This window comes from Dipodomys ordii, unplaced genomic scaffold, assembly GCF_000151885.1.
Source record: "Dipodomys ordii isolate 6190 unplaced genomic scaffold, Dord_2.0 Scaffold7, whole genome shotgun sequence".
In the NCBI taxonomy this organism is placed as follows: domain Eukaryota; kingdom Metazoa; phylum Chordata; class Mammalia; order Rodentia; family Heteromyidae; genus Dipodomys; species Dipodomys ordii.
The window spans coordinates 5,912,552-5,926,388 of NW_012267223.1; the positions used below are offsets into that span (position 1 = coordinate 5,912,552).

At 40.7% G+C, this 13,837-nt stretch overlaps 1 protein-coding gene across 3 annotated transcripts in view; it reads left to right on the forward strand.

Moving 5' to 3' along the window:
• Helz (helicase with zinc finger) overlaps window positions 1–13,016 on the forward strand; it is a 147,633-nt gene extending 134,617 nt beyond the window's left edge. For all 3 annotated transcript variants that reach the window (XM_013037884.1, XM_013037886.1, XM_013037885.1), the window contains 2 exons: window positions 2,972–3,224; window positions 5,446–13,016. In XM_013037884.1, the coding sequence (XP_012893338.1) occupies window positions 2,972–3,224; window positions 5,446–5,789 (597 nt within the window). In that variant the 3' untranslated portion in view covers window positions 5,790–13,016. The remainder of the gene's footprint in view (window positions 1–2,971; window positions 3,225–5,445) is intronic.
• Window positions 13,017–13,837: the final 821 nt, after the last annotated feature.

The window sequence follows — 13,837 nt, forward strand, 5'->3', positions numbered from 1 at the left end:
CCTGTGTGTTTAGTGTCCATATCTTCAGGGGATTATTAGACTCTGCTCTTTCTGAGGCTGTGGCTAGCAACAGTTTTGTACTTCAACTTCCACAGTAAGGATTGAGAATGTGATTCCCTGCAGGTTTTGACCTGGCTCAGTTTCAGTGGGACAATGAAGAGAGCGCTGCATTTTTACTTTAAGAGCCCGTTGTTTTCATTGCCAGTCTGATGATGAGGCTCTTTACTAGCTGTTGCAATTGGTTGTCTAGGCATGAAGAACTTCAGGCCACTTAGGAAGGCTGGACCTCCTCTACTTATGACCTTAATTGATGACAGGCACAGAAATTTTGGATGTGTTCCTTAAATTCACAGTTGACATTGATGCTAAATTAATAAGGCCATTTAGAGTTCTCGAAAATCAGAATCATTTAAAATGATTTTTGACTGCTTGAAAAATACTTTCTTTCACAAGAATAAAATTAAAGATGGAGTCGATATTATACTTTGAGACAGAAGAACAATAAAACTGGGAGGAAGGAAGTAATCAGATCGCCGTATCACCCTTACCTTCACGGTCCAGTAACTGCAGCTGGCCCCACACAGTCTCCCTGCAGACAGGCCTGCCTTCCCCAGCACACACAGCTCTCCTGATTACACCCTGTAGTGCCAGCTGTCAATTTTGTCCAGTTAACTGACCTGATGATATCTACCTGCGCTCTCTTTTATTTCCAAAAAAGTATCTTACTACTACTGTGCCTGATCAGCTCTTTCTTATCCTTAACCCAACTTCCACTTACAGCAGCCATATAAGAAAGATTTCTTATAATCATAATGGACCATAAAAGCAAATTTATTATTGAGGAGGAGGGGGATAAAAGAGCAATAAAAAAATCTATCTCATCTGTGAAGATCAAATATGACTCCCCCCCCCTTCCTCCTTTTTTGGGGGTGTGTGCAGTCTTGGGGCTTGAACTCAAAGCCTCTTTTTGCTGTGTGTGCACAGCTGGTGCTTTACCACTTGAGTCATGCCTGTAGTCCAGCATTTTGCCCGTCAGTTGGTGATGGAGTCTGGCAGACTTAAGATTTTTTTTGTGTGAACATACTGTACAGAGGGGTTACAATTACATGGGCAAGATAATGAGTACATTTCTTATCAAGCATTGCAGCCTCCTCCTTTGTTTACCCTTCACATCCTAGCCTCCCCCCCCCCCCCCCCCCCCCGCTCCCCCAGACTTAAAATTTTAGCTGAGTAGTAAGGATGATAGGCACAAACCACCAGTGACTTTTTTTTTTTTTTTTTTTTGGTGCCATTCCTAGGCTTGAACTCCAGGCCTGGGTACTGGCTCTGAGCCTTTTTTGCTCAGTCTATTCTACCACTTGAGCCACAGTTCAAGAGTCACATGTACTTTCCTACCTAGGCTGGCTTTGAACTATGACCCTCAGATTTCAGCCTTGTGAGTAGCTAGGATTATAGGCATGAGCCACTAGTGCTCAGCCCAACATGGACCATTTTTATGTTACAATAAAACAATTACAGAACAGTGACCCCCTTCTTATACGGCAGGAATTAGTCTAAATGCCACACATTTCCAACTCATTTAATTCTCTCATCCATCCTAAGAGGTGGGTGCTGGGAGTCATTCTTTTATAGGTGAAATTGCCCGGGGCAACACTGCCAGTCTGAATCAGTGCCCACATAGCAAAGCTAGCCAGCTCTAGATGGGGGCTAGCACCTCAGAGAGCTGCACTGCCTGCTGTTAGCCTGGCATCAAACCTCTCTCTAAGTCAGGTATGTTGGAACCACAAGACTTCTGGAAATGGCTGGCAAGTAGCGCTTGTCAGGAGGGTAAAGAATTTGTTTTGTGCACATTTGTAAAGTTTGGAGAGGAGGAAGTCTAAGGAATTCTTGTTTCAAACACGTAAAAAAAATTATTTTTTGTCAGTTGTGGGGCTTGAACTCTGGGCCTGGGCGCTGTCCCTCAGCTCTTCAGCTCAAGGCAAGTGCTCTACCACTTGGCCACAACACCACTTCTGATTTTCTGAGTGGTTTATTGGAGATAAGAGTCTCAAGGCCTTTCCTGCCCCACTTGGCTTTGGACTGTGATCCTCAGATCCTGAGTAGCTAGGATTACAAGTGAGAGCTAACTTGTCTGGCTGTAAAAATATATTTTGAAGAAAGTAATGAGGATTTTTTTTTTTTTTTGGTTAAAAGAAAATTGGTGAAGTCTATTCAGAAGTATCTCTGTTAGACAGGGTCATTGGTTAAAAGAAAATTGGTAAGCCGGGCGCCGGTGGCTCTCGCCTATAATCCTAGCTACTCAGGAGGCTAAGATCTGAGGATCACGGTTCAAAGCCAGCCTGAGCAGGAAAGCGCGTGAGACTCTTACCTCCAGTAAACCACTAGAAAACCGGAAGAGCGCAGGGACAGCATCCAAGCCCAGAGTTCAAGCCCTAGGACCAACAAAAAAAAAAAAAAAAAGAAAATTGGTGAAGTATCTCTGTTGGACAGGGTCTAAGTAAATCCAAAGCAAGAAGTTGCGAATGCCTAAGAGATGAGTCTAGAATGACTGACTGCTCAGTTGGTGGTGACTCCAGTGGTTGTAACCCAGCCTTTGTATACATCTCTCTATCATTTGTACTCGTACTCTGTTGTCACCTAAAATATCAATAGCATTTTACAAATGAAGACAACTAGCTCAGCCCCCCTTTTGTACAGACCAGAAAACAGAATCTCAAATCAGACATGTTGTCATAAGCCTGCATGGTAAGGGACAGAGCTGAATTTTGAGCCAGTTCTCCTGACACCGTGTCAGAATAAAGGCTGCCTTTTCCTAAGTTTTCATAGCAGTGAGTTCCATAGTCACTGAAAACAGTATTTTTGGGAATGCCTACTTAATGAAGCAAGATTGCTGTGACCTACAAAGGGATAGGGATGTGACATGAGTGTTACACTGATTTACAAAATGTTCCTTCTCTTTTTCTGTGTGTAGTATGAGCCCCGAGGACCTGGTCGGCCCTTGTACCAAAGAAGAATCTCATCTAGCTCAGTGCAGCCTTGTTCTGAAGAAGCAAGCACTCCCCAGGATGGCCTGGCTCAGAGTAAAGACCTGCAGGACCAAGCCAATTCACCTTCTTTCAGCTTCTCATCCCCTGAGTCCTGGGTAAACACCACCTCATCTGCCTCCTACCAGAACATTCCATGCAATGGATCCAACAGGACAGCTCAGCCCAGGGAGTTGATAGGTAAGATGATTGGGTGAGTTGCCTGACCATTGAGATTTTGACTCCTCAGCACCTGGATATTTGTATTACTTTCTTCAGTCATCATTTGCATATTCCCCCACCCCCTGTTTGCGCTAGGGATTGAACCAGGGTCCTAGAGCATGCTAGGCAAGTGCCCTACCACAGAGCTACATTCCCAGCCCATTTGCAGTATCATCTTTGAACAATACTCAGTTCTCCAGAGCTCAGTGGAGTGCCGGAGCCAGGCACATCCATTTAAGACCATGTCGATCCAGTATTTGTGATGTGGAAGGTTAGTAGGCTTATCACTGTTTGGAAATTGATCTTGGACCTGTGACTAAGTAGGAGAAGTGATGGAACTGCAAACATTTCTAAGTAGGTAGAGTTACCTTTGCTGGGGAAAAGTATGTCTTCTGGCTGCCCTCATTCTGGCTGCAGGTCAGAGTGGGTTAGGTGAGCAACAGTTTTCAAGGGTTTGTTAGTGAAATGTGAACAGGATACTGTATAATAGTGTGGCTGTGAGAGAAAACAGCGAAGTCTGCCACTGGAGTCTGTAGAAATCCCTGTAATGTACACTGATCTCATAAACTGAAAATGCCATGGCTGAAGAAGGAGAGGGGCATGGAGGAGACAGGTAGATAATGATGGCAGGAGCTCTGAGCTACTGGGACAAAGCCTACAGGCTTCCTCTTGGGCCTGAAACGTGTCCCCTCTTTTTATTGTACGGAATGTAAAGAACTAATTATCCTGTAGGCATTCTCTAATATCCTCTGTGTAGGCTGTAGTGGATCTTTGTGAAAAAGGCTAAGATCTTCTGGTGGTACATTTCCCCCGTAGCATCAGCCTTTGCATTTGAAATTAACTTTGCTCATCTTTACAATGTGAATCCATTGTTTCTGCAACTGACCCATTTTTGAGTATAGGCCATCCAAAAGCATATTTTTAGAACAATAGTGCATGGTAGAGAAGAAAAAAAGAAGCCATTTTGCTTTTATTTTCTGGCAAGAGACACAATTTTACTTCATTTTAATCTTTAAGCATTCATCAGTAACCACTCTGTTTAGGCTGGTTGTTTTTTTTTTTTTTTTTTTTTTTTTTGTCAGTCGTGGGGCTTGAACTCTGGGCCTGGGCGCTGTCCCTCAGCTCTTCAGCTCAAGGCTAGCGCTCTACCACTTGAGCTACAGCGCCACTTGGTGGTTTATTGGCGATAGGAGTCTCACAGTCTCTCCTGCCCGGGCTGGCTTTGAACCGCGATCCTCAGATCTCAGCCTCCTGAGTAGCTAGGATAACAGGCGTGAGCCACCAGCGCCCAGCTCTTTAGGCTGTTATATTGGGGTTGCTTTGTTGTTTTTAAAGTCTAATATGAATGTACTCATGTTATTATACTTGAATTTCCTGAGAAATATCTAAATTGCATACCAGTGATGCTAGATAATTTTGCTTAACATAATTTTATCTTAAAAAACATCTTTTTTCCTACTTAAGTTTTCAGATAACGTGGTTAAATCAGTTTAAAACCTGAGCCCTGCACTGGTGGCTCACGCCTTTAATCCCAGCTACTCAGGAGGCTGAGAACTGAGGATTGCTGTCAAAGCCAGCCAGGGCAGGAAAGTCCGTAAGACTCTTACCTCCAATTAACCACTCAGAAAACTGGCCGGAAGTGGTGCTGTGGCTCAAGCAGTAGAACACTCGCCTTGAGCAGAAGAGCTGAGGGACAGCGCCCAGGCCCAGAGTTCAAGCCCCATGACTGACAAAAACAAAACAAAACAAAAAACCTGACCTGAGCTAAGGCAAAAAGTTCTGGAATGAATGCCCAAAGCATGTATCATTTGTGGCTTCCTCTCCACAGATCTCCATTACTTTCTTCATTAGTAGGAGACCAGGTGTATTTTTTAGTTGCAAGTAATACTTGAACATTAAACATTTAATTCAAATCACGTGTCCTGAAACACAACTTCTTGTGTTACAGTCCATACATAATTATCAAAGTGCACAGATTAGTTTTTTTTCTCACAACAAGCCTTCACCTTTGACCTTTAGCTGTTTGTGTATCTATAGTCTAGAGGGATTTGGTTAGAGGCGTAGTGATTTCAGTGTTCTGCCTGTTCTTGTGACTACCGTCTCGGGGTTCCTGGAGATAGCTCTGTGGCCCACCAAGCCAAGGAGATGCCCAAGTACCACTGGATTCCCCTCAAACCCTGTTACTGTTCTCTGCTCCTAGCCCCGCCTAAGAATGTCAAAGCCTCTGAAGATGAGGTCAAGTCTGAGAACATGGAGGGGTCAGGCGCCTTCAACTACAGTGTGCTCCAGCATCTCGGCCAGTTCCCACCGCTCATGCCCAACAAGCAGATCGCCGAGTCAGCCAGCAGCAGCAGCAACAGCCAGCAGAGCTCCGCTGCGGCCAGTAAGCCGGCCATGTCCTATGCCAGCGCGCTGCGGGCTCCACCCAAGCCGAGGCCCCCTCCTGAGCAGGCCAAGAAGAGCAGCGACCCCCTGTCTCTGTTCCAGGAACTCAGCCTGGGCAGCTCCTCAGGCAGCAATGGCTTTTACTCCTATTTTAAATAATCACCCTTTTTCCTCAAGGGAGAATGTGTTAATTTCTGTTTGTATCAGTAGAATTAAGGTAGTTGGACTTCATCTATAGATGCACAATACCCTTTGTTTTAATATTAAATATGTTCTCACTTAATTGCTTTGCTGCTAGACTTGCAACTAATTTTTTAAAAATATATTTCATTATTTTGCATTTTTGATGTGAGTCCGAATTTTGACAGCTTTTATGTAGAATAAAAATATTTTTAAATTTGTGTATTGTTACATATGTTTGCATCAAGCTAGCAGCTAAGAGGTTAATTGTGCAACTATAAAAAAAAAGAAAAAAATGTTTGTCTAAAATGTATTTAAAAAGAAAAAAAAATTGTAAGTAGCATTTACATTTATTCAATAATATTACCATATGCTGGATTTCTGTACCAGAAATGGCCAGTTGATGTACAAATGTATGTTATTTTTGCTTAAATTCATTTAAATTTTTTTAAATAAAGGGGCAGCATCTTCTAAATACTTTAAGTTTTATCAGCTTTTTTTTTTTTTTTTTTTGGGTAACAGGATGCTGCCGTCCAAGACTTTCAGAGTTTTGGATGACGTGTGCTGTGCTGGTGTAACCTCCATCCACCGTAGGATAGAGTTAAGGCATCTTTGCCGGTGTTTCTGTGTGAAAGAGCCGGCATACTTAGCTTTTTTTCTTTTTGTTTGTTTTGTTTTTTGGTTGGACAAGCTACCCTTTGAGCTTGTTTTTAATGTTAATTTGATAGTGTGTGTGTTTTTTTTAAACAAATCATGAAGCTGAAAAATTTTAGGATTGTTGGTGCTTAGTAGACTTGATAACTATTTTAAAAAAATGCGTGAATTTAGTAAAATCCTTTTTTTCTTCACTATGCATGGATAACTGTTTGTAAGCCGGCTTCCCCCTTCTTCAGGGGTATACAGAATTGTGCCGCTTTGAGGTTTGGTTATTTTTCCCTCCAGTAAAAATTTTGGTACCTTATTTGATGTTTACATTAAAATATGACATTATCTATGGCAATTCAACTATTTTGCTAGTTGTTTTGTTTGAGGAACATCACTAAAGAAAAATGCAATGTTTGTCAAAAATGGATCAAAAATCATCAGTCTGGGTGAGAAAACTACCTTTGGTTTTCATGTCTTTCGATTCTTCTAAAATACCCCTTTTGAACTTGTAAACAAATATGAAATTTAAATAGCTACCTTAAATATTCTATGGTCTGACAATTGTTTTGAATGAACTTTGGTAAAATCCAAAGGAACATGTTTACCCTTTTAGAACTTCTGGTCTTTATAGCACATTTGAAGCAATGCATGTCCTTATCATTTCCTGATCTTCTGATAGTCTCTAGAGTACCATAAATCACTTCCTTTAAAAAAAATACATAAATTGAGGTCACGTGACCTGTCTAGCGAGCCCAGTCTTCCTAAGGGTCCAGGCAGACATAGTCTGTGGAAGACTACATTTGACAGGCCATCCTGTATTCTCAGTAGGTTTAAAGCCAGGTTGAAAGTGGTGTCTTTCATCTAATAACTCTTCTCTGCCTGGGTTAGTTTCTGTTGGCCAGCCTCAGCCTCCTGTAATGTTCAGACAATTTCAGGCAAGAGCCCCTTTGGTTAAAGCCTAGCAAGTCTGGGATAGATGAAGCATGCTTCTCTCTTCTGTTCTACCTTTCTGTTCAGAGTGCAGTTCATTTGCACACGGCTTCCTATTACAAACCTGTTGAGGCTATGGACGTGTTAACGGTTAGAATAAATCACAGAGGGGGAAAGCTAAGCCAGAAAGCCGAAGCAGCAGACTTTGTTTGGATGATGTCAGAATGCCACATTTAGCTGTATGTCAGATTTTGCTCAGCATACTTTAGTAGAAGAAGGAAGAAAAAAAATCGCCATATGGCTGTGTCTGTCCAACTCTATATGCCAAAATTCCAGACATAGCCCAAATGAAAAATAGGTCTCCCCATTATGAGGATATCTATGAAAAATAGTTTTCTTACCAGTGGGGTGATTTCCCCCACACATGTCAAGACTGCAGGACTACACACCAGCTAGATGAACATACAAAAGGCATTTTCTAGTATGAAGACAGGGCTTTCGGTTCACTGCCTGAGCTTATCACCTAATTTTCTGTTTTCCATACTTGAACTGTTAGCAAGCATCAGTTTTTAAGTTATTTATATTTATATTTTGTTAAAGAAGTGACACAGACACCGTACCACCTTATATAAATACATGGGCGATGGAAGCCTTGGGTAAGGAAACTTAAGTTGCCCTGATACTCTGTGTAAGCAGTTATTTCTCAAAAGTGAACAGTAGTAGCTACTTGTTAGTCCCCTGTGTCTGCCCCTCATCTCTCTCATTTCTATCGCTGGTCATGGATTTGAATGTTATTTCTGTCTTTTCACATTCTGCATTGGATGTTTCTTTTGATCTTGACAAGCTTCCTCTTTTTCAGCATTACTAAATGCCATCTTCCCACCCCTGCTCTGCAGAATCTGTTATTTATCTAGTAGTAGTTTTGAGCCAGTCTCACTGAAGAATCATTGCAAGTCTCCATTGAGGTGGACGTGGCTTCTGAGTGCCCTTGATAATGTGCTTTGCTGTTATTAGGTGCTATTAGTAGGTGACCACAAGACAGTCGGAGAAAAGTAGCATATTTTCTCATTTCATGCACTAGGCAAAGCCTTAGAGCTCAGAGTGAGCATGCACATTAGATATATATTTGAAGAAAATGATGGTAGCTCTGAGATAATACCAATTATTACCAACTTCCTTTTCCTCCAGAGCAGATTGCTTCTAAGTAAGGTTAATTGTTCCTATGATTTCTTTCTACTTCTTTGTTCATTCATTGTCTCTTGATAAAGTTTTCTTGCTCTTGCCAGTACTAGTTTTTAATTCATTTCATTTTTGAATTTCAGTGCAACTTGAGATTTTGTTTTCTTCTCAAAGAAACTTCTTTGGATGAGTTTGTAGAGTAGTCATGCTAAGTTTGTTTTTCTTTTCTTTTTTCATTTCTTTTGATCTAAAAATGCATTTTTGTTAAGACTTGAAGAACTTCATTCACTTTTAACATGGGTATTTTTTGGTGTGTTTTTGAGTATGGGTTGCCATTTTGACATATACTTTATCAAATTGTGAACACAATATTGTTTTTAGTTGACCATTTAAACTAACATGACCTTTGTTTTCATTTCTTCATATAGATCATGTTAAATGTGTAAAATACCAAACTGCTTGGTTTTTGTTTTTTTTTTTCTCACCAGAGATTCTAGGATAAGTTTGGGTTTGGTAAACATCAACTGGTCTTTTCAGTTTGAAGAATTGCAGAATAAGTAAAATAAACAGAAATCTCTGTGAGTAAGCATTACATAATTAAAGATAGCAATCCTTAAGACCTATTTATGAAAAGTTTCCTTGTTTCTGAAGCCATTGAAGTTGCTGAGAAAGCTAACTGAATTTTCTAACATTGAAATAATATATAGTACTATGCTGCTCTAGGAGAGTTGATTTTATATAGTTAGTATTTTTCATCTCAAGAGCAAAGCTATAAATGTATCTAGCTACCTTGGCTAAGAGACAGGGTATGAGGAATAATTTCAAGATAAATTTGAGTATTTCGCAGATATTATTTAGAAATTTCAGTTTCCTAAAATTGTTATTTTTAAGAGCCACACACGATAGCATTGTTTCATAGTGGAGTTGTTTTTAAAAAAGAAAATCCCATTTTTAAAACTTGTGAACATTCAAGGTTAAAAATTTCAGTGTATTATTGAAAGATACAAATGATGGCTTTAAAATATTATTTAGGTTAGCATCCTGGTTTTTCCTTTCTAGGTTGTCAGAGGTAGCAGCTTGGCCTTTCTGATTTTCCTAAGTGTTTTCTTCTGACTATCCCCCTTAATATTAAAAAAAAAAAATCTGCCTGAATCTTGAGGTAGATCTTTATAGATCTGCTTATCTCTCCCATGTTGTCATCTGATCCATAGTCAAGCCACCTAGAAATGAGCAAGAGTGGGTACTGTTCTAACAAGGATGTCCTGTTCAAAACCTCTCGTAGTGGTGGCCATGGCACATTATAAAGGAATTGTCTTGAAAGAATAAGTGGCATGTTCATTTCTAAGGCCTTCTCATGTTTTCATCTATTTGAAGTTGGGCATTTCTTTGCTGAGACTTTTTTGTATAGCTGCTAAGTTCACACTTACCCATGTTCAAACCTGTTTAATTCGCAGTCTCAAGGCTCTTGTTCAAAGGAGTGAATCTCAGTAATGTTCAGCATTCTTATAAAACACATTCAGAAAGTGACATGATGTTCCTTTAAACTAGACTATCAGGTGAAACATTTAAAATTTTTAATGTAGCATTTAGAAATTCTGAACCTGTTAAAACAAAAACCTACTTTGGAGTGAACTTTCAGATGCAGTTGTCAGAGTTCCTAGATGTTTTGGAAGGGAGGTACCTGATCTAGACATAGAAATCTGGAGAAGCTCGACGTAGAAATGTGAACTGAGCTTAGGTCCCAGACCCAGCGATGCTGTGGGAGTGTGAAACTTCTAAACTGGAGAGCTAAGAAAGCCCAGAGATGTTCATATACATAGAGTGTCAGCAATCAGAGTAGTAGGCCAGACTTTATTTGCAATTTGTTCAACAGAGAGATTTTATTTTGATACAAATATTAAGTATAAAGCATAGTAAGTTTTATATAATTCTATGAGTTTGTTAAACAATCTTAACAAAATTTTCATTAAGTTCTTGGGGAGTCTTTTTAACTATTTCTACCTCAGAGATGAGGTCTCTTCTGTATTTTATTTTGCATACTAGCATGCGATTGCCTGCCTTAGAATGTGTATAGGAGGAGAAATGAATATTATTACCTTTTAAGCAATTGTTGATTTTTATGGAATACTTGTTTTCATGCAACACTTTGTAAAAAATGTTGACAAGGAAAGGAGAGGGTGGCCAGTGACATAGTTTTCAACACAGAGTAGCATCTGATTTACAAATCTGCCCTCTTACAAGATTTTTAGAATAGTGAGAGGGATGAAGAAAATTTCAAATGCTTCTCAAACTTGAGCCAGCTTGAACTTAGCTGACTGTACAGACTTTTGCTGGATCTATCCCCAGAGCTCCTGGTTCTTGGCTAGAGTCTCGGTTCTGCCTGGGGCTGCCTGGTCCAGGAGCCACACTTGGAGGATCATTGGTCTAGAGAAAGTAGAAGGTCTTTCCCATGATGCATTATTTACTTGGTGTAAACAACTGATCTCTTGGATCATTTTTAATCATTCGGATGCCATGAGTGGTACATGCGTGGAGAATGCGCTTTTACCTTTGGCTTGGCTGCCCCCCTCCCCCCTCTTCCTCTAGTGGGGTCTGTGCTGATCTTCAGTGGAGAAGAAAAGCCCTTTCAGTTCTGGGGTGCATTTGTTAGGTTTTGTGGCCACAGCTGCCCAGCTTTGGTGTGGTGCTCTGCGTTCATTGCCACATAGCTAACCTTGATCCCTGTGTGTAGAGGTGAGAATTGTGGAAAGAAGCCATCCGAATGTCACGAGAATGCACTGTGCATTTTTCGAGGCACTTTTACAGGAGTCCCTGTCCTAATAAGACAGTGACCTGGAGCTTCAAAAAGTCTATACTCCCCAAATAATGTATTCTGTAATTTTTAATGGGGAAGGGGTTTTTGTTTGTTGGTTTTTTTTTGCGGGGGGAGGGAGGGATAAAGGCAAAGGATTTGCTTTTCAAATTATGTGTTTCTCAGGTTAACAGAAGTTATTTTGATTCTCTGCCATGCCCGCAGGTGTTCGGGGCAGCCTGAGGTGTTGGTGGCGGCAGGAAGTAGTTGTGATTATTATGTTTGGGAAACAGTCTAGGGGGATCTTCCACCTACACAGCATGACACGTATGCACAAGTTGCTTTGGAGCGTGAAATGGTCTCCAGCATACTAAATCTGATAATGTCTTTGGGTATTTTTACATTTGTGTATTGGTGTTGTTATTTCAAATATTCACCCTGGACTGCATGTTGGGGGGATTGGGCTCAGATTCTGGTTTTTTAGTTTGACTTTGAATTTACTGAGATACTAGCAAGGGAACGCTTTTAAGTGTAATGTAGAAAGAGTTAGGCATAGAAGTAACTCAGGCCATCATATGGTGCATGGCTTTGGAATCCTCAAAACCCAGTCCTTCCTGCTCCTAGGCGCCGTCCCCTTCGGTGAGGGGGTGAGGGCTGCGTGTGTGCTCAGCACAGGCTCCTTGCTGCAGTCCCCACGGAGGGGGAGCTTTGGTTTAGTTGCACTTTGCCCTGCGGGATACCTGTATGCAAAGACCTCTTTCTAGCTCCAGGCAGGTCAGGGGGCTCTTCTGTGCAGATAAAAGTGCTAGAGTGTCGGTGGGTGACACCGGAGAAGGTTCTCAGCACCCTCGGCTTCTGGAGGAAGGGGCCCGGATGTTCACATATCTCCTAGAAACCCATGTATATGGCGTGTACATCACGTACTGTAGCTGATTTCTGTGCCAGTCATCTGACCTGGTCCTTGAAAACTCATGAAGGTACTGGTTATAAGTAGTTAGTTGTATCCTAGCTAAATATGGTGATTCAAATGCATCTCTAAATTATAAAGATAATGGCTTTGCATTATTATTAAAGGGTCCTGTTAGTCATGACGCAGGATTTTTTTTTAATGCTTCAAAACTATAATTCTTAACTAAATGTGATCAGCTAACTTTTTTTTCAGCATCAGTTACTTAGCGAATTCATACTGGGTCTTATTTTTGGAAAGCCTGCCTTGGGGGAGGCTGTATAAAACTGAGCTGTGAGTTCCTGTCTCTTCCAGATACCAGCTGCACAGCCACCTAATGAAGCATAACTTATGGCAGAGTGATAGCAGTTATTCTATTTTCCTTTGCAGTAAATGATACCTCATCAGAGAGGCTCTGATACCTGAAGAGTTTATTCTTAAAAGTAAAAATGACTGTACCCTAAAGTAACCCCAAAGCCACTCTCTAGAGTTTTTGTTTTTCTTCTTTCTTTGTCTTCATCTTTTCTAACTTAGTTTTTGGTATGACTTTAGTTACTTTTGTTCAAGTTTTCAGCCTGGGGGTCTACAGTTCCTACGGTGTGATCCTTGTCTCAGTGAAGTTCATTTGTTTTCAAAGTTTCATGGTAACACAAAATGTATTTTACTGCTACAACTAAAATGTATTTATAATAAAATGCCTTTTTAATAATTTGGAGATTGTTTTATTGTTTGTGTACTGTACTGCATTTCCTTTTATTTCTAAATTCAAAGGGCCTAGAGATGTTAAATGCTCGTGTCAGATGGTTAAGTTGACTTGTATCCCCATTTCAAATTCAACAGGGATCTGTTTTTTTTTTTGGGTCCGGTCGTGGGGCCTGAACTCTGGGCCTGGACGCTGTCCCTCAGCTCTTCAGCTCAAGGCTAGTGCTCTACCACTTGAGCCACAGCACCACTTCCGGCTTTTTTTTTCCTTTTTGCTTATGTGGTGCTGAGGAATCGAACCCAGGGCCTCATGCATGCAAGGCAAGAGCTCTACCACTGAGCCACCTTCCCAGCCTGTTTTTTTTTTTTTTTTTTAAGTATCATGAATTACGGGTAACAACTCAGTTGGGTAGTTCTAGGTCTGAATAGGCCAGAATTTGAGGGTGTAAACCTAATTTACATCAATACATCATGAAGGAACAATAGATGTGTGATCGTACAGCTGGCAAAACAGTTTTTTGCTAACTATGTAGAAAATTCCCTTGAGTCAGGATGGTGTTTGGGGTGGGGGTGGGGTGGGGTGGGGATAAGGTTTGCATCTGCTGCGGTGTGATTTTGAGAGACATTTGCAAATCACGGAATGTTCACGTGCCCAATTTTATCCTTAATGTTCTATTAATATGGCACCATAAATCTAGTTTAAATACTCTTTATTAAGATTGATAATTAGAAATGGGGTAGTTGGCCTTCAACCTATAATTCATTGTAGTGAATTATTTTTAAACTAGGCATTTTGATATTTTTGAGTTAATCTGATAGGATAAGAAACGTGTG